The 22,034-nt window shown below is 36.0% G+C and overlaps 1 protein-coding gene across 16 annotated transcripts in view; it reads left to right on the plus strand.

Moving 5' to 3' along the window:
- The window catches only part of ptk2ab (protein tyrosine kinase 2ab), a 71,801-nt gene that overhangs the window by 39,121 nt on the left and 10,646 nt on the right, over positions 1-22,034 (plus strand). For 7 of the 16 annotated variants that reach the window (XM_058745812.1, XM_058745810.1, XM_058745809.1 and 4 more), the window contains 13 exons: positions 910-930; positions 1,674-1,771; positions 2,288-2,372; positions 3,010-3,110; positions 4,263-4,378; positions 4,566-4,666; positions 5,026-5,115; positions 6,540-6,744; positions 12,973-13,084; positions 15,174-15,614; positions 17,700-17,786; positions 17,899-18,045; positions 19,819-19,932. In XM_058745812.1, the coding sequence (XP_058601795.1) occupies positions 910-930; positions 1,674-1,771; positions 2,288-2,372; positions 3,010-3,110; positions 4,263-4,378; positions 4,566-4,666; positions 5,026-5,115; positions 6,540-6,744; positions 12,973-13,084; positions 15,174-15,614; positions 17,700-17,786; positions 17,899-18,045; positions 19,819-19,932 (1,718 nt within the window). The other 9 variants (XM_058745806.1, XM_058745807.1, XM_058745814.1 and 6 more) reach the window with 6 other exon arrangements.

The following is a 22,034-nucleotide window of genomic DNA, read 5'->3' on the forward strand; positions in this document are numbered from 1 at the left end:
TGTTCGTTGAGGTCTGAAACTGAACTCTAGAAAGTGGTGTTCAGTTTTGTCTAATCCTTTCTGTGCGCTTGTGTCTCAAACATTATTTGCTCAGTGTGGGCTAGAATAGAGGAAGCTGTATTGTAATAATAGAACTAATTCCATGTATTGACCGGCACTGGGCACATGGACGCTGTGCCATGTGCTTAAAGGACACATGAGAAAGGCACAGTGCAGTAGTGAGCAAGCATTGAAATGGATATGATCTTAAATGTCCATTTTATAAATGGATCAAACATTTAACGTCGTCATGTTGTTATTTTGGGTAAATTATTTAGTAGATTATTAAAAAGAAAGTCTTTTCAAGACTTGAATCTAAGCATGTGCACTATATATTATATAAATATATATATAATATATTTATTACATTTTTCAGTTTTTTTGTCTACCTAAGATATTGTTCATATATTAGTATAACATTTTTCTTGTGGCATTTCATGTTATTGAAATAACTTAAAGTTTTATTATTAAAAGTTTGGTTTGTATTTTAAATAATTTGTATTTCATTTGCCTTTAAACTTTTTAAATACATACATTTTTTTTTGAGCAAATTAACAAAGGTTACTCAATAATACAGATTTCGCTGTGACACAGGATATTATTTATTTATTTGCTCCACAGGCGGTATTGTTTTAAAGAAATTATGCAGTTTATTATTAAATAAATTGCCCGCAACTGTGAAATTAACACACATAAGTGTTAAAAGCGCTGGGCCTTAATAACAAGACTTACTGTTTGGTTTTTGTAAACATTGCTTTGATTAATTAAAATGTCTTTTTATAAAAGGAAATAATTATCAGTTAATGGTGACCCTAATGTTATTCAGTGTTATATTTGCCACTTTGTTTTCTCTCGTTATTGGCACAACAGAATATTATGGACTAGACGAAGGTAAAGCTGTTTCTCCTGCTGTTTTCATTCCCTTTTCTCCATATGCTTGAGACTTCATGTGTGACGGTGGGGCCTGTGTGTTGCTTTTGCTTTGCCTGTTTGTGTTTCTTGTGGTTGAATCTTAATATATTTCTTTATTTACTAATGTTGTAAACAGAAATAATTGTTTTTTTGGATTTATACACACATGCAGAATTTTAACTGACACCTTCGAGTTCCGCTGAAGGTGCTCCGAACTGGCTTTGACACTTTTACAACTGGATGTTCAAAGGGCTTGTTAAGTGATTATTGAGTTATTCTTCTTAAAGGTATAGTTCAGCCAAAAATCACAATTCTGTCATTATTTATTCAAACTCAAGTTGTTCATAAAAGAAGATAGTTTGAAGACCAACAGTAACCAACAGTTGCTGGGGACAAGAAACTGTTTGGTTTCTTCACAACTTGAGTGTGACTAAATGTTGAAAGAATTTTCTTTTTTTTTGGTCAACTGTCCCTTTAATGAAGAACCATTAGTCAATTTTCTTTACTGAGTCTTGTATGCATTTTTGATTGATTATTGGGTTGGTATGGCATGTATGGAATGGATTCCATATTGAAAAAACATACTGTATATGAACTGATTCAGGTGGACTGAAGAATTGCATGGTGTTGTCTTTTCTTTTTCTGAGTACAGAAAGTGAACTTTGATAATCATATATGAAGTGGTATTTTTAAGTGTTGACTGGGTCCAATTTGTCTTTCAGCCAGGGACTATGAGATCCAAAGAGACAGAATTGAGCTGGGACGCTGTATAGGAGAGGGCCAGTTTGGAGACGTCCATCAAGGGATTTACATATGTCCGGTATAAATGACTTTTATTACATTTTATTAAATTATTTATCTTGTATATAACTTACTTATTTATACTACTGCTCAAAAGAAGTCTGTTATGCTCACCAAGGCAGCATTTATTTGATCAGAAATACAATAAAACATTATTATTGTGAAAAATTATTACAATTTAAAATAACTATTTTCTATATTAATATATTTTCAAATGTAATTTATTTCTGTAATGGAAGCCATTACTCTTCAGTATTTAAAAGAACCGCAAATTTAAAAACTTCAGCCAATTTTAAATTGATTTGTTTTTTGTAACAATGTAACATTTTTACCGTCACTTTTGATTTAATGCATCCTTACTGAATAAAAGTACGAATTTCTTTAAACAAAAAAATATCTTTCTTTAGTCTATATTAAAGTATGAATTACTCAATTTGACGATGACTTTTACTTTGCAAGAAAAGACTAATGTATTAATCTGAAAGCTTTACTTAAACAGTTATTAAAATACTTTTTCTTTCTTTTGTGCTGTCAGGAGAACCCAGCTCTTTCTGTGGCGATAAAGACGTGTAAGAATTGCACCTCGGACAGTGTTCGAGAGAAGTTTCTCCAGGAGGCCTGTGAGTGTCAAATCACTGATACCCAGCAGCCGGTAACAGCTCTGCATTATCTGTGTCATTCCCATGGCTGTGTCCATCAGCATTCCATCACTGTAATTGAGAGGAATGTGTTTTGGTTAGTTGGTGCCGAAACTCCAAACATTTTCAGGATGTGGAGTTTGTAAGAGCACAGCTGTTGGCTTTTGTACACCCGAACAGGTGCTGGTATATGTGTGTGAGAGTGATAGTGGAGAAAAAGTGAGGCACTAATAAACACAACATAATGTTTTTACCACAGCTTTTAGATCCTTCGCAGACCATTTGATTGAACTGTGTAATTCAGTTATTTTGGCTGATTTAGGTACACATGAGGCACATCCCACAATTTTGAAAAAGGTTGAATTTTTCTCCCAAATTCTTTGATTAATAGAAAATTTAAAAGAACAGCATTTATTTGAAATAGAAATAATTTGTAATAGCAATCATTTGTCTCTGCTGTCACTTTTGACCAATTCAACACGTTGTGGAATAAAAATCTCACTAACCCTAAACTTTTGAAGAGTAGTGTATATTTTTCATAACAAATGCAGTTATGTATGCTGCTAAAATGTCATAACGGATGATGTTGGATTAATTTTGCCTCTCTGTGTTACCACAGTGACCATGCGACAGTTCGATCATCCGCATATTGTAAAGCTGATTGGCGTCATTACAGAAAACCCAGTGTGGATCATCATGGAGCTTTGCACGCTGGGGGAGGTGGGTTTTTCAATCTGGTTTATGTGTAACAGTTTGATTTGGGTTGGAAGGAGGGGTTGGTACACGTCTCCAAAGGAACGTGACCTGATATTAAACCCATTAAACTCATATTATTCACATAGATGGCAGCCGGGTTAAGGCTGCAGGAATCCATCATGACTGCTTGTCTCATAAACCGGCCATAAAGGCATAGTAAAGATGATTGCTAGTGGTGGCTGTATTTCATAGCACGTCTCCGATGATTCAATCCCTCTCTGTGTGCATAGGGCTTTCAGATGGAAAACAGTTACCTGTTAAATAGCTAAAGAAAGGTCTGATTTAGTTTTAGCAGGGGTCCTGCATCAACATAAACCAGTTGATCTTTTTACTCAAAGTCCCAAGGCAATATTCGAAGACCCTCCTGTCTTAGCTGATATGAACCTCTGGGACTTCTGTTGTGATAAAAATAAATGAACTCCAAATAATGATGTCAGTTGCACATTTTAGTATTTTAAGCATTTTAATTAAAATTGTTAATATAACAATGTAAATCATTTTAAGACTTAAAGGGGCTTACTTTATGGTAAAAAAAAAAAATCATAAGACAAAAACATAAGAAAATTAAAAGAAATTCAAATCTTATCTAAAAAACATTTTAAATAACATCTTAAAGTTAACATGTTCCAGCTTGTCGTAAATACCCAAAGATAAGACTTGTGTTTTTATGTAATTTTTTTTCCCCCAAGTATAAAGCATTTTAAATGGATGTGCAAACTTTACATGATTTATTTGTTATTTTAGCTGATTTAATTATCTGTTGCAGCATATACAGTAGATGGCAGGCATATCCAAGATGTTCCATGAATTTTTGAGTATGTATAAAGCCCTGTGCAGTCGAAGTTTAAACTCTCTTTTCAGTGCATGGTTGATTGACAGGAGGCTAGACTTGTCTATTATGCATCAAAACGGATCAACATTTACACTACACTTAAGCAGTGGTGTTTTTAACTTATATGCTGTTGTTGACTATGAGTGGAGGAAAAGCATCATAGCAATGCCATTGAACCTCATTACTAGTGCTGCTATAGACTGTCGTTTCCTTTGACCTGTACAACAGCACCATCTAGTGTGCAGTGTTGGTTTTAAATTAATTTCTCCTATTTTGCTTTTCAGTTGCGTTCCTTTCTTCAGATTAGGAAGTACAGTCTGGATTTAGCATCACTCATCCTGTTTTCTTACCAGCTCAGCACAGCTCTTGCATACCTGGAGAGCAAACGCTTTGTACACAGGTATGGCTCCACATCATTCAGGCCATTATAATTGATAATGAACAGCGCCTGTTGAACGTTTCTGCAGACAGGATCCCCATCTAGTAGCACTTCTGCATGCATATTTATTATGGAAATAAGATAGAAAGAACAGCTCTTATAGATGTTTACTCAGCACATTCTAAAGTAAAGTCTCTCTTTTTTTCAGGGACATTGCGGCACGGAACGTTCTGGTGTCCTCAGTGGACTGTGTGAAGCTGGGAGACTTTGGTTTGTCTAGATACATGGAGGACAGCTCTTATTATAAAGGTATGAATGTAACCTCTTTAGTACAGATCAGAAAGCCAACAAAAACATTATTGCTTCTGAATGTGAAACATTCAATATAATATAATAAATTAAATAAGAAAATTAAATTAATTGGATGATATTGAGTTACTTTGAGGCATTTTTCATTTAGCTTGCAAGTTCTTTCCTACTTTAAATTGTGCTACAATTATGTTCACAAATCATAATAAAAAGAATGTTATCATCCGCTTGTGTGAATGCTAATATAGTTTCAATTATCGTTATCTTTTTTGGTGTGAACGAGCCTTCACACCTGACTGAATGCACAGACCTCTACTCATTTTCATTCATTCTCATTGTCTCTTTCTCTCTCTTCACAGCCTCTAAAGGAAAACTACCTATTAAATGGATGGCGCCAGAGTCAATAAACTTCAGACGTTTTACCTCAGCCAGTGACGTGTGGATGTTTGGTAAGTGAGCGTGTGTGTTTTACTGCAATGAATTCCTCTGTCAGAAACACAGAAGCTCAGTCTCTTGTGCATGTTTAGACAATGAAAAGTTACCATTAATAGTATGCATGCAGTGCATTCGGTACATCTAAACTATTTCTAAAATGTGTGTAAAGAGAGCCTTTTGCGGAGTAGAATTTGAATTTTTCCATCCTGTGTGTGTAGCGACAGTTTAATTAAAGGGGACATATGATGTTGCTAAAAAGAACATTATTTTGTGTATTTGGTGTAATGCAATGTGTTATGCGGTTTAAGGTTAAAAAAACACATTATTTTCCACATACATTATTGTTGCTCCTCTATGCTCCGCCCTTCTGAAACGTGTCGATTTTTTACAAAGCTCATTGTTCTGAGAAGCGAGGTGTGCTCTGATTGGCCAGCTATCCAGTGCGTTGTGATTGGCCGAATACCTCAGGCGTGAGACGGAAATGTTACGCCACTTACCATATTGTGATGCCGTGTCCCGGCGCGATGACACAAAAACAATAAAACCCATTATAAATGAGGCATTTGTTGCATTCAGTGGGGACATAATATAATGATTATAATGATAATGATATAATGATTTATACTTTCTTTTTATAACATTCTTAACATTACCATGTCTGCATTTGTGATCGGAGAAACGACAAACAACAAGCACTACTCTCCACAGCTCAAAACTCGTGTTTGAATCGTCAGTGGCAAATTCTTTAAACAAGAAAACGTACTTACAGGCTGTGAGTCAGAAGTGCCAGACTGTCCTTACAAAGTTGGAATTGCCCCACTTTATAGAAACAGTCTTTGTGCATAGCTGGCAGGCTACTCTTCCAGGTTCAGGAAATAGTCCTCCGTAAAATGCGCTGCACACACTCTAACATTTGGGTTGAACTGTTATGGAAAAGTGTTGTAAACACAACTTAACCATTGATTTCTAGTTGTGTCCTCTTTTGGAAGCCCAAACAAAGTAGTTTCGATTTCACAACGAAACACATCGTCTCCAGGACATGGCACCGGCGGCAGCAACAATATTACAGCAAGAATAAAAGTTCCGCCTTCTTTCTTTGCATAAACATTTGGGTGGTGTTTTGCAAATCTTCCCACACAGTGACATAGACATGACGCGTTTAAACGAGGCGTTTTAGGAGGGCGTGGTCGAGTCTTAACTTTTATAAAGAATATCTCTTTGGTTTTGAGACTTTAGTCTTTGCAACTTCAGGGATCTTATCTATGCACAAACAGCTTGTAACACTCCAAAGAGAAAGGAAAACTTGAAATTGCATCATATGACCCCCCTTTAATAGTGCAGATCGGTAGTAGTGCAGATTAGTGCTAAAGTTGAGTTTCATTAGAGATGGAATCTTGCAGTTGTCTTCATGTGTATCTAACCTCACTTTGTGTTTCAGGGGTGTGCATGTGGGAGATATTAATGTATGGAGTGAAGCCGTTTCAAGGCGTGAAGAATAACGATGTGATAGGCCGGATCGAGAACGGCGAGCGTCTGGCAATGCCGCTCAACTGCCCTCCAACCCTCTACAGCCTGATGACCAAGTGCTGGGCGTACGACCCCAGCAAACGACCACGATTCACTGAGCTCAAAGGCCAACTGAGGTCAGTCCACACAACTTTGCACAAATTTTGCTCCTCTCGTTATGAACAGCATTTGAAGTTTAAAGGTTTTGAATATTTCTTTGTTTGTATATGTAAAAGTTGATATATTAGTGGTCGTCTCCACACTTTCATTCGCTCTTCTGGTTTAGAGTCTCATGACCACAGTAAATGAATCTGCCTAATAGCAGTAGAGGGCGCTGTAATGCTCTGGATGTCTGAAGTAGAGATTCAGCCCAACATGAACCCTTACTTGACTGAGGATAGACATGTAAAGCATTTAACAGGAAAACTCTGCTTCCAAGTGTCATTTGCTAATCTGGTTTAGGGCTGTATGGTTCCAATACATAGCTTTGTGTATATTATAAAAATGCTGTACATTTACCATGGTTCTTACAGTTTTATGTAAGTTGTCTGTATCTGTATGTGCACTATATTTAACATTTTCTAAAGTCCAAGATACAAAAGCTTTATGTGACGTCAGTCTGATGCACACTAATTAGATTTGAATGGAGAGGTGAAATATTTTATTTACTGTACTCTTTACTAGTTGGTGTCATTACATTGGGTTTATACTTATGTTGTACTTTCTATTAATCACACATATTTTTATATGCACATTTTACTCTTTACTTTTTCACTTTTTATATTTAGATTATGAATATTATTTAAAACAAATGTTCACTGAACATATTCATTGGAATTTATTATTTAATTTGTTATTGTAACTTGTAACTTGCAGTTGGGGTATTTCTAAAATAAAAAAAAGACATTTATTTATTTATTTGGGAAAAATCATGCTTAATTTCAATATTTATTTATTAAACTGATCAACAGTGACAGTAAAAACATTCAGAATGTTACAAAATTTCTGTTCTGATTTCTGAAATGCTGTTCTTTTTAACAGAAAACAGTTATTTTGAATTGTACTAATAACATTATTAATTAATTGACATTATTAAACATTGATCAATTTTAGTGACCCTAAACTTTTGAATGGTGAGTGTAAACACTCAGAAGGGCATTTTAGAGGAAGTTCCCGTGAAGCCTTGATTCACCAACTGGTCGTTTCTCAAAATGCGTTCTCGTCTGTACTTGTGTTCTTGTGGACTTGTGAAACATCATCAGTAGTCCCCCAAGTACTGTTCCAATTCAAAGTTCACATCTAGTACACTTCAAATCCCCAGATGTGTTCTTGCTCCGCCCCTTTTATCAAGGATGCATCCAGAGATGACTTGTGCAAACTTGAGGCAGCCAGGTATCCCAGAATGCATTTCACACCAATCAGCGAGCGTTAACGGTGGAGGGGAAAACCGATCATTTTTTAAAATATTACTGTTAGTGTGTCATGAAATGCCGTTCTAAGAGTATTTCAGGCGAGAATATAGTTGTTTAAAACTCAAATCTGCAGCTTATTTATAAAGAGAGCACCTATTTGAAAATTAGTTTCGCAGAGCAGCCTCACCGCGGCTAGTCCTTCTGACATTTGCCGCTGGCTCTGATGCCTCTGTAGTGGTTAAACACAAGGTAAAATTTGTTTTGGGTAAATCTAACAGGCAATATTTGGTCTTATGAATCTATTATTTCTTCCAGGTCATATCGTTTTGGCTGAGCACAAAGTTATGTTTCATAAATTATTTATTTATTAATCGTAATACAGCGCTGACTTTGTTAACGTTACATACATTTGACAATTGTTTGCTTTTGTCTTTATTTCCTATTACATAAGTCTCTTATACTTTATACTTTTACTTTTATAATGGCTATTATTTCTCGTTAAAACTGACATTTTACAAAAAAGGCAGAGTTGTGCTTGTCATATTTCATTTTATTATACATACAGTGAAGATAATCATAGTATATGTGCACATATTACCTAAACCACATATTCATGTTTTATATTTTTAAAATAAAAACGAAAAGCGGGTTGTATTTTTATATTTTGAAGAAAACGAAAAGGCGGTGGTGTTTGATATCATTTCGTTTTATTGTAATGCGTGTACGCATTGCATGAACCACATTTTTGTGGCTATTAATATTTTAAATGAAACAGAAAAGAGGCATTAAATATTTAGTTTCACTGTAATGTATGTACGTTCCCTGAACTACATTCTTGCGGCTATTAATACACTGTAAAAAATGCAACTGCACATTTTCCAGTTTACGAAACCTTTTGAGTCTCATATACTAAAAAATGCTATTTTCTTGAAACTACATAAAAACCCTTGTCAGACCAACAAAATTAGCCCAAATGTTGTCCCAACTAGTAAAACACAGTTGTCTGAACAAAGAATTTCATATTGTTGAAATGTTAAGGCTTTGTGAGTTCCCAGCATGCATTGAAGCATGAATAAATTATGCAGTTACTGTTATAGGATTATTGTTTTGCTGTTTGTTGATTTCATTTAAACTTTTTTTGTTGTTGTTTTAACATTATCGTTAGTTATTTGTTGTACTGTGATGTAAAGTGCTCGTCTATTTAACATTTGTTGATTGCCACCGTCCTTGAGGTTAGTGTCTAGTTTTGAGGCCTAGAGTATGTTCAACCACTTTTGTCCGTTTTCTGGATATCTTAGTCTTGTAAGTTGTCTTACAAACAAGGACAATATTGTCTACTTATTAGACTAACTTATCCATTAATGTGTGTCATTTGTAAACAAGTAAAAAAGTTCACAGAACATAATTTGAGATACACTGGAAAAGCGTTACAAGTCTTTCTAACTAACAAAACTGTGTTAGCTGAACAAAGAAGAGACATGTGACGTTACTCAGTGGCTTGGGTTGTGTGAACAACTTGGTCCAAAGTTGAGTAAACTCAAAAAAGCTGTGCAGCAAGTTGCCTTGAAATTTTAAGTTACGTCAACTTTTCATTTTTTACAGTTTATGTTTACATGAAAACAAAAAGAGGCAGTGGTGTTTGATATCGTATATTGTCGTATTGTAATACAGTGTAGATAATTTAGGCGAGCTGACTGACGTTATCAAGTATGCTGCTGTTGCATTTTCATAATTACCAGACTTGTGTCCTCCCGTCCTCAGGAGTTCACACTCCCGAGTCAAACTTGCGAAGTCCAAACTACCGAGGATGCAAGTCCGAACTTAGCGTACTTGGTATTGAGAAACGGACCATGTCTATGACACTTCCTGTCTGGACCTGATTTCATAGTTGAAATATCCACTACGAGAAAAATCATACTGCTGTTCTTTTATTCTCGAGTTTTTATCTCTTTCTGCCCCTTTCAGGCATGCACGCACACACACACACACACACACACACACACACACACACACACACACACACACTCTCCTGTATCCTTCATGATACAATAGTATTGAGTTTCCAAATGTCTGTTCATGTCCACACATGCAGTCAGTTCCCGTAAATGCTCATGGAAATGGGAAAAAAACGAGCTGTACTCTGACAGGCCATCAAACACCTGAATCCCAAATAATCTGAGGAATCTTGTCTGCCTTCAGCAAAAACATCCAAGTTTTCTATTTGCAAAAAAAGTCATACACAGATGTCCCAGATATCCAGGCAGATATGTCATGTTGCATCTCAAGTATAAAATTAATTCCTTTTTAGGTATCTTGGATGGAGATCCCTTTCTCTACCCTCATTACATTTGCAGTACATTCAATTCGAACGTCTGTTTCTAGGAAACCATGTAAATATTTACACTGTTAACGACATTTATAAAGCCAAATTACTGCCATAACTAGTGCTGAAGCTATCAGAGCAGAGGTTTAGTCAGTGTCCTGTTGTGTTTGATAAGGAAATTAGCTGCTGTATGCTTGAGGTCTGTGATTAGTGGATTTATGGTCTTTATGATGATAATTTCAAGGTCGGTGTTGATGCGTCTTGTTTTAAAAGCGGGTCACATTTGTGATGGCTAAACAGCTGTTGTAATATAACAAAGTTTATCTAACTTAAGAGAAGTGTCTCTTAAGGTTATTACAGTGAACACTGAGAGGAGTGAGGATTATGAAATGTAATGAAGTCACATGGGTTTGACACACAGGATGCTTAAACTCTATTAAGTCCATTGTCTGTTCCGCAGAAGTCTTTGTCAGCGGTTGCAAAAAGAAAGTCTAGTCCAAACAACTTGAGGAATGAATCACATACACTCAATAGTTTGAGTCTAAACACTGAGACTGAAGCAGTATTTTGTGTTTATGAATTTCTGTGTGTGTTCAGATGTTTGGTACTTCGTTCTCGAGTATATAGACAGTGTAACAGCACATATTCTAAAATACTGTAGCTGTGATTGTTGTGTCACAGCCACGCAGTAAAAGTAGTCTCTTTTTTCACTTGCCCTCAGTGTTTGTTTTTTTTTGTTTGTTTGTTTGTTTTTTTACATATTTTGTTCATAAATGTTATTAATCCTTTTCCAAAACAAATTTTGATTTCAACTTTTGTTTCATTTAGAAAAGATTTTAATTATAATTTTTTTTCTTTCTTACATTTTAGGTTAGGGAAATCTATTTTAATTATTTAGTTAATTAATTAATTTATTTATATTTATAAATTATGGACTGTCAAGCCCAAGCCTCATGATTTTTTACCATTTTTAAAGAAATGTTTTCTGACATGTTTCGGGTTTTTTAACATTATCAAAAATATTTAAGAATAATTGTTAAACTGCCTTTTTTTGATTTGAACATTTGAACAATTTTAGTTAAGAAGCATTTTATTAAATAATATTTGAGAGAACAGATTTCAGTCTCCTTTCTAAACTTTTGTTTAGAAACATTGGTAAACCTCAAGAGCTTTTAAAACTCATCTTGACACCTTTTGGTCTGTTATATTACATTCAGCTGCAGTTTTTGTCTTTTTTTGAGAGCCTGAGACCCCTGCAGCAGTCTGTGTATGATGGTCTGGGTGTGGGGAAGTTCAGCAGGTCTGGATTGATCACAACAGGTGTCCCTTCTGTTTATCCTGCATCTCTCTCTCTCTCTCTCTCTCTCTCTCCATCCACACACTCATGGTCTCTCTCAGAGATAATAGAGTTTCCAGAAATAGTCCCTCTCTCAGTCAGCTTGCATTCTCTCACCCCTAAGACTTACATGCTCCAGCCTTTCTTCGCACCTCTTGCGTTACTGTAGCCACCTCTGAGCGCGAGGCTTCATGTACAAACTTCACATATCGACATTTTAAGGACTGTCTGGTGAGTTTTACGGTCATTACTAACATTTCCATCCTTTAGGGCTTTTGTTTGATCACTAAAGCTATTGCTGTGAATGTACTGGAGTTTATTATGTCTATATTGAGGTCTATCATGAGCAGACCTCACCCTGAAATCACTCTACCATTCAAAAGTTTGGGGTCGGTAAGAGTTTTTAAAAAATGTTTTTGAAAGAAATCTGAAATACAGTAAAAACAGTAATACTGTGCATTTAAATAACACTTTTTTATTTTAATATATTTTAAAATGTATTTTTTTTTATTTCCTATCATTTTAATTTAACTCCTTTCATGGCAAAGCTGAATTTTCCGCAGCCATTACTCCAGTCTTCAATTTTGCATGGTCCTTCAGAAAACATTCTAATATGTTGATTTGGTAATCAAGAAACAACAGTTGTATAAACAGGGATGTATTTTTTTTCGGGATATAACATTGTAAATGCTTTACTGTCACATTTGATCAATTTAATGCATCCTTGCTGAATAAAAGTATTAATTTCTTTAAAAAAAAAAAACATTTGAGCATGTGAATATGCACCCTAATGTGGTTTATTATGCATGAAGAGTTTGTAAATCCTTATATTAGTTTTCACCATGTCTATTTTTATTCACACAGTCTAGCATGACAGAAGATGTCATGATTAAATATGTCATCCTCTTAGTCACGCTGACTACTTACAGCTTGTCATGACGTATTTGATTGTGAAATAGTTTGAATAGTGTTTGAGGTATGAATCTGTGTTGCTTTATTTTCCCTGCTAGTCGACCGCGTGTGGGTTGGGATCTTACACTGACTCGTCTGTGATGATAGAGTGACTCCACCTTTCAACCAATTGCATAAAGTTGGAAATGTCATTCTCTTGAACTCACACCCATTGATAAGAATTAAAGCAAAAATTGAGGGAAAATTTGCCGTTCACATTTGTATCAAAGAGGTTATACTTGCCTAGAGTGGTCGCAAGCTTAAGGATCCATATTTAGATCTCCTGCAGTTCTGGAAGAAGCATGTTGTTGTTTGACAGAGTTTTCCATCGCTGTTTGTGCAGCACAATCCTTGCGGAGGAGAAGGCTCAGCAGGAGGAGCGCAGCCGTATGGAGATGAGGAGACAGGTCCCCGTATCCTGGGACTCGGGAGGCTCGGACGAAGCACCACCCAAAGTAAGTAAACAATCTGATGTCCTTATCAGTGCGTAACTGCAAAAAGAACATCAGTTTTAAGTCACTGGATTGGTCATGTGTTTTTCATGTTTTTACATTTATGGCAGCCTGAGTTCTTCTGGAACAGCAGATTTATTACCAAGGTTAACAGCATGTCACCATTTGTCACTCTAGCACATGGTGTCTAGTTAGGAGTAGTAGTATGCCTGTGTGTGTGTGTGTGTGTGTGTGTGTGTGTGTGTGTTTAAATGAAAGTGAAAGAAGTGCTAGAGTAATTTTCCCTCTGAAACTTTGGCTGCAATATGTTTTATTCATTTTTTTGTATCAAAGAAAAATACTATAAATGTATTTCCTGATTAATTGATTACTGCGTGTGTTTATAGTTAACCAGCACTTTTCCAGACATTCTCTTTGTTTATAACCTCAGCTGTCCAGTGCCAGGTCACGTAACATCACTTTGTCTTGGATACAACAGCATTCTAGTTTCTCATTTGTTATGATTATATAAGGTGAGGTCTGAAGTACTGAGAGCACCAAGACAAATTCTTCTATTTTCCGTTTGCCTAATTTATTACAAAGAATATAGCTACATTAATTAATACATTAATAATTCTATTATTATATTTATTTACTTACTTGATTTGTGACCTAGATATTTCTATATTTGAATTTGATTTTCAATCACAGATGTTCAGTGTGATCTCAGTCTTTTGGACCCCACTGTGTGTTACATATGCTTCCCATATGCAAAAATGCTTCTTCCCATGTGGCTCTCTGTCTTCACTTCTCTCTTCATCTGTTTGAACAAGCTGCGGGGACAATAAATATTATTAGATGTGTCATAATCTTTCAATATTTCTGTTAAACTAAAGACAGATTTAAGCTCTGTTTATCACTTGAAGAATTCAAAGAAATCAATCACTTATTGATAAAAGAACAACTGGTCAATAATTCAGGCAAATTAAGCCTTTTTTAGATGAAGATGAATACAACCATGAAAGACTTTGATTTTGTGGATTCCATGTAAGCCAGTTTTGAGATCTTTATGTGCTAGTGTGCTCCTCAAAGTTGACAAAATTCATTTTAAAAATGCAAATTTATGTGCATTTAAAATTTGCAGTCTTTCTTTTCTGGGAACAGTTTAACCATATTGATGACTCACTGAATCATATGATAGGTCCTTTCCCAACTTCCTTATTTAGTAGAAAATGCACTGCCATTCAAAGATGTTTTTAAAGAAATAATTTATAATATCTGAAATAAATTGTTTATGATAAATAATATGAAATCATTTATAAATTATTCAGAAAGGATAAATTAATTGATAAATGGATCTAAAGTGACAGTAAAGACATGTATAGAGCGACAAAAGGTTTCTATTTCAAATAAATGCTTTTAAACATGCGTTTCCACAAAACTATTAAGCAGCACTTTTCCAACAATGATAGTAAGAAGAAATGTTTCTTGAACAACAAATCAGCATATTAGAATTATTTCTGAAGGATCATGTGACACTGAAGACTGGAGTAATGGCTATTGAAAAGTAAATTACATTTTAAAAGTACATTATAATGGAAAACCGTTTGAAATTAAAACAAAACAATTTCACAGTATTTGATCAAATAAATTCAGTCTTAGTGAGCATAAAATACTTTTTTCACATTAAATAAGATTCAAAAATCTTACCATCCTCAAACATTTTAATTGTAGTTTTTATTTTTGTGATTGATATTGTTAGTCTGTCTGCTTTTTGACATGGTTTTAAATTCTTCCATGTCTTGTGTTGCTCATATTGTGGTGACTGATGGACCGGGCTGATCTCTTCATTTGCTCTATGTGTGTGGCTTAAAGCACCTCATACTCTTACTTTTAAACCCCCTCTGCTCCCTGTCAGACCTGCCAATCATTCTGTCCTGGTGCTGATGTCTGTTTCTGTGTTGACTGGTCACCTGCCGTTGTGCTAATGACCAGAATGAAACTGCGTTCATCCATGTCGTGCCTCTCTAAATTTCTGCCTTTGTCATCCCTTCTGTGTTTACTCGTGTTGTTTAGCTCATCTTTCATTGTGTGTGTGTGTGTGTACGTGCAGCCCTCCCGCAGACGCCCCCTCCAGCACAGCTTCAGTATGGACTGTCTGTCTGCATCCGCGTCTGCTGCTTCTCACCCTCCACAGCAACCCTTTGGTTCCCAGATCTCCCTTTGCATCCGTCAGCCCAAGCCGCCTGCCTCTCCTCTGGGGCCATGTGATAAAACCATCATTAACCAATCACCACATATGCAGCAATCGCTACACCAGTACACTCATGCTAATACACAACAGCTTAGCATTCTTCCCCAGCGTTCGTTCCCGCAAACTCAGACCCCGCTTCTGCTTCAGCCGTTTCCGCTGCACTGCTCCCTGCTGTTCCCTCAGGGGCCCAGAAGGACTCCCTCTGTACCCCCCAGTGCCACCCAGCCTGCTTTCTTCGACCCCTACTATCCCTCAATGCAACAGCTGAGCCTGACCCACGTGCCCTACAGATTCTCACAGGCAGGTGTGCTAGGACTGTTAGTGAGGCATCCAAAGAGTTTTACTGTGGCTTCTTTATTTGCACAGGTGCTTTTATTGGTGCATGCCATTTTTAGCTGCAGATTAAATGATAAAAAAAACAGTATTGAGAAGAAGGGCTTAGTGTATTAGATTTATGTTGACTGTATATTATCAAGATTAACAGACTAAGTATACACAGTGTGTAATGGAGTGCAACAGTGCCTACCCACTTTTTCACCAGCTTTGTTCTGAAAGTAATTTTTCCATTGATTTTTCGCATAGGGATTTTATGTCGTTATGTTACCAAAAAAAATTATTTGTCAGTTGTACAATACTTTGTGCTTAAAAAAAAAAGCCCCTCATAAAATGGCTTTTATGAGGGCACAGAACTCTTGTACAATCCCATCAGGCCTTGTGTATGACAATCAAATTTTTAAAAAAATGGAGAACTATAAAACTATTGATTTAAAGATGTTGATTCTGTATTTAGAAACAATATATTTTGTTCATTAAAAATGTGTGTGTGTGTATATATATATATATATATATATATAAGAAGTTTCAGAGCATAGAGAAACTGACTACATCATTTAATGTTGTTTCATTGGTGTGGGCGGCTTTCTTTGCAGAATCATGGGTAATGTAGTTCTTCAACCACTTTCTTTTTTTAAACAATTATTTGACAAATAGGTTTAAATAATGTATACCTTAAACAAAAGTATATTCCATCAATTAACAACCTTGTAGCTCACAGTAGGTCTGTCTTCAAAGGTTTATAGGTTATTGTTCCCCTACAGAGAAAATGAATGTGATTTTTACTTCCAGAACCTGACTTTTGCACTCTATTGAAAATATTTGGATTAAATTCACATTGCGTGTCACCCCTGGAGGAAGTGTAGAGTTGGCTTAATGGATATATAGTACATGCTGGACATAGCTGAACTACAATCACATTATCTACTATAGGTCTGTTAGTCGAACTTTGCAAAAAACATGTAAAAAGCATTTACTTGACATTTTAAAATGACTAATTATTGCTTTAGTCTGACTTAAATCAAACTTTAATACAGTAAAGTCATTTTAGTGATTCAACTGCTCTTTACTGTGACTCTCCATTACCGTGATGCATTTGTAGTTTTTATTTAAGAGCCATTTTAGACTATTTCAGCCATGATTAAAGATGATTTTAGGCTAAAACCAAGTTAAAAACTGCTCCGGTAGCTTCAGATAGCCTTCCAGGTAAAACTCTATGGAAAAACTGCATGTTGCCTCTTCAGTGCATGTAAACTAAACTGTGTGCCAGACCTGTGTTACAATTAAGCATTAACCTGCCATAGACATTTGTGGTTTTGTGAATCTCAAATTTAATATCAAAGATCGCTTTATTTTTGGAGAAACAGACAAAAGAGTTGTAGAAAGTCCCCTCAACCCCATCCTCATTCCCAAAACAGCATTCTTAACAAAAGGAAATTAGTTCTTAAAGCAGATTAGTGATAAACTTCTTTTTGGTATCCCTTCCAATAGTGACAATAATTCCCATCACTTTAATGCCAGTGCTCATGTTGATTTTTCCCCTGTATTAACCCTTATCTGTCCATTTAGTGTATGTTACTGTATGTTGTCACCCACTTTTCTCCCTCTGTTTCCTCCTTTGCTCATCTGGAGCTGTGGTCAGGCGACTCTCTCTATGAGCGTGTTTATAAGGTAGATCAGTCCGTCTGCTGTTTTCCCGCCCACAGCTGAGCACGGAGTATCCCAACCAATCGGATGAAGACTGCCTCCTGTCAATCAGCATTCATTTTTCAACCCCCTCCCTCTAATCTATAATTCCCGCCCATGTACTGTAAAACTATAATAACATTTCAGAAATAACATGTGCATTGTGGTAACATTAACTAACTGCTTGCATTTTATGTTCGACTGTTTTAATTTCTTCCCTTCAACAGCCTGAAATCCTCATCCACACAAAATGCACAAGAATTTTGTGTGCGTCTGGTGGACTGATTTTAACAGCATCTCCTAACATTAACCCGATTGCTCAAAATGTGCTAGTATATTGACATAGTCATGTGTGTATGATTACAGCCCAGTCGACCTGGTTATCCAAGTCCCCGTTCCAGTGAAGGGTTCTACCCTAGTCCTCAGCACATGGGCCAGCACAATCATTACCAGGTACAGTGCCTTGCATTAGTCTAACACAGATTGGTAAATTCACTAAGGATGCAGCAGACAACTAGTTGGATTACAGGTGGTTTATATCATATGTGTTTTCGGCATGATGTAGATGGGAGGGCACACTGGCCCACACGGCTTGCTGCCCGTGCCAGTTGGGATGTACCCTCCCCAGGCCTCAGGGACTGGACTTGATCCCCACGAAAGCTGGAACCACCGCAGGGCTGCTCAGGATCACATGTGGAATCCCAGCATGGAGGTTAGAAATCTGGAGGTTTTCTGAATGCTGAAATCTAAGATCTGTTTCAAAAGTGGTTGAGCTGCCAACATAAACAGCATTTTTAAGCATCTCAGAGATGCTCCAAATGTGAAGACTGTTTTAAACATTAATAACAAATGTTAGAGGCCTTTTAAGGTAGCTCATTTTGGCCAAAGTCTAAGGCTGCACCAAGTTTGTCCGTAATCTGGATTACGTAAACAGATTCCAAAAATGAAGTACTTGTAATTAGATAAAGTACATTTTAAAATATGTTTTAACATTGCATCAAGTACTAATAAACACATTACTTTTTATTTGAATTATCACTCAGTAGGTTATTTAACCATGTATTACTATGTTTTTGGAAGACTCTAGACACATTAAACACATTAAAATTCACAAATTCGCATTTTTTCTTATTTACTTGCAATGCAGGTATTCCCAAACATTTTTGTCATATGTGACCCTGGACCACAAAACCAGTCTTAAGTGTCAATTATTCGAAATTGAGATTTATACATCAGCTATAAACACTGATACAACAAGCTGAATAAATAAGCTTTCCATTGATGTATGGTATGTTAGGATCGGACAATATTTGGCTGAGATACAACTATTTGTAAATCTGGAATCTGAGGGTGCAAAAAAATCCAAATATTGAGAAAATCTCATTTAAAGTTGTCCAAAAGTTCTTAGCAATGCATATTACTAATCAAAAATGAAGTTTTTATACAAGAAATTTACTAAATATCTTCATGGAACATGATCTTTACTTAATGTCCTAATGATTTTTGGCATAAAAGAAAAATTTATCATTTTGACCCTTGCAATGTATTTTTGGCTATTGCTACAAATATACCCCAGCGACTTAAGACTGGTTTTGTGGGCCAGGGTCACACATGAACTTCTTTCACACAATATATTTACTTGAAGCACCATACTTATTTTAATAATTAAGTATCACATTTGCATTATCACAGTTCTCTGACATTGGTTAATTGTCACATGCCATGCAGGTAAACAAATAAAATATTTCATTTTTTAGTAAATTTTTTATTTATGTTATTTTAAAATTACATTTTTTATGATTGAATTAATTATTAGCTTTTCATCAAACTTACAAACCCCAGTTTGGGAAACCTTAATGTAATGTTTAATGCACTTCATGTTGTTAATATCAATGAATGGAATATATTTTCTTACTCTTCGTATTTTATATGAATATGGTACAAGATTGTCCTATTTAAATGGACTTGATAAACGAGTTAGGTCAAAAGTAATCTAAAATAATCAAAAAGTAGTCTCATATTACCTAAAATGTGTAATGTAATGGATTACATTACTTAATTTTTGTCATGTAATTTGGAATCAGTAACGGACTACAATTTCTAAGTAATCAACCCAGCTCTGCGAATAAAACAAATAAAAAAGACAAATAATGCTGATGTCTTTATGCACTTAGGAATTGTTGCCATAAAGAACATCTCACATCAGTCACTTTGAGGTTTTATTTTAAATTCCATTCATATATTTATATAATTACTGAGGCAAGAACATGTACGTGTTGTTCACAAGTCCCTTGTTTGTCCTGAGCAGTTAAACTGCCCATTTGTCAATTGTGTAGCAATACATGAAGCGCCACTCACAAAGACTTGAAGAACAACCAAGCAGCTGTTGTACTTAAACACAAGCTATAGTAACAAGACTGGAGTGTACTATCATTTTTATCATGTTTATTAGCGGCAGTATGTTGATGAATTGTGTTTGTTTCAGGATGGTGTGGCTGTGCGTGGAGGTCTGTCTCAGCTGATGGAGGAGCAGTTATTACTGCAGCAGCAGCAGATGGAGGATGACCAGCGCTGGTTGGAGCAGGAGGAGAGACTACTGGTACTGATCCTATTCACCTTCACCTCTTCTATCTCTTCCTCACATTCATCTGCTCATCTTTGTTTCCTAACCCTATTATCCCCGTTTTCCCCGATTAGCTGTGGTTGTGTTAGTTTCGAAATTCTTCCTAAAAACATTTTAGTGGAGAATCATGATGATGTTTATTTATAGCCGCAGCAGTATGATTTTCCAAACAGTCATTTTCATGTTTGTTTGAGAATAAGTGTTTCCACCAATTGTGGTTTCCGGCTCCATTTATTTGTAAACAGTTGTGAGTGATCCTCACAATTTCACAACATCAGCTCTGGCATTGGGATGTTTATTGCAAATAATTTGCATTGTTGAAGAGTTGCAGAAAGAATATGAATTAGAAGGCATTGCACTTCTGTGAGAGAGTGTGTTATTATTGCAGTGATATGTGTGCATATGAATGTTATTACGCACATAAGTTTGTCTGAGAATATTTGTGTGCGTTTGTGGTATGCCAAGTTTTGGCTTACAGTCTCCGTCATTTATATCTTCACTGTGTCATTAAGTTCAGTCTGTCTCGCAGAAAAAACTCACAGCTTCCTGTACCAACTAAAAAGGGCATTCAGAGCTCTACCACAGCAAACAACATTCATTCTTCTGCTTAAACTATTACTTTTCCTCGCAAACAACTTGTTGAAATGAAATGTCAGCTTTTATAGGAATAGTTCATCCAGAAATGATTTGCTCATCCTCATGTTTTTCTAAAACACGTAACCTGTTTTTAGTCAGTGGAACATAAAAGGGGGGTATTTTGAAGAATCACGCTGCTCTTTTCCATACAGTGACTATTCATAGTGATGAAAAGGATCATAAAAGTAGACTTGTTAAGTTTATTCCAAGTCTTCTGATATCAAAAAATGCAATTGTGTGATTAACAGACCTAAATATTATATTTATTCATTAATAATTTTCCGTCCGCTGACTGAATCACTGAGTCCGTGCATTTAAGTTTAAGAACCAAACTATTTTGATCTGCAAACAAATCACTCGGTCCAATTAGTAAATTAGTTTATTGAAAAGAACTGGCTCAAAATAATGATTTGTTCATAAATCTGACTGATTCAGAGGGAGTATTGTCTAAAGATTCTTCAAAAATTCACCTTTTGGTTTCCAAATTTTTCAAATTTGAGATAATCTAATACTTTAAAACTCTCATAAGGTTTTCTGTCATTTTCGAACAATTACATTTTTTTTTTTTTTACACATAAATAATAAATCCTCTAAACAAGTACATGATTTTATTGGTACTACTTCAAGGAAGTTAGTGGCGTAACATTTCAGTAAACATTTCATATTTTTTTCATTACCTAAAGCTACACTTTTACTTTTCCTGGTCAAAAATGACCTCAAACAGTCAAGGTGTGACCTTTTTGAAAAAGTTCAGTACGGATTAAAAGTGTTTGCATGCCCATTAAAGGTTTTTTTGATGCTGTGAGTGGTTGAATGAGTTTTTGATCCCGGCCGTTTGATACAGGTGCAGTTTTCAGGAATTCCTCAGTAATGAAGGGTTTTGTTGGCACTGAGGCATGAGACGGATAAACTCAACCTGACCTGTATCTGCTGAAAGTTAAATTACTGATCAGAGGAAGTTTTCATCTCTTCGCAGATGTTATGCGCAAATGTGCATGAGGGATAATGGGAGGGGAAGAGAGGGAAAGAGAGAAAACACTGAGCTAGGGAATGAGAGAGAGGAGGAGGAGGAGAGCAGAACAGGGCTTGGCTTCGCTGAGTTGAGGCTCGTCGGCTGTGAGTGAGTCAGTGTGTGTGTTTAATATGTCTCACGTTCAAGAGACGAGTCACTCCACACACACACTCTGACTTATCCCACACACACACGATTGCTTAATGGAGATCCACTCCGTGCTCTGCTCCATGCTGAAGAAACGCCAGAGAGAAACGCTCACAGGAAGAGACGGGAAGATGCAGGTCTTCAAATCCTGCTTCGGAAAGCTGGTACAGTAAACTCGGAAGAATGGGAAGGGGAGGGGGCCATTTTAACGTGTGTAGATTATACAATGTTTTAGTTCATCTTTGTGGCATCTTGAAGTGTCATGGACTTATATTCCATGGTT

This window comes from Onychostoma macrolepis, chromosome 16, assembly GCF_012432095.1.
Source record: "Onychostoma macrolepis isolate SWU-2019 chromosome 16, ASM1243209v1, whole genome shotgun sequence".
NCBI classification, from domain to species: Eukaryota; Metazoa; Chordata; class Actinopteri; order Cypriniformes; family Cyprinidae; genus Onychostoma; species Onychostoma macrolepis.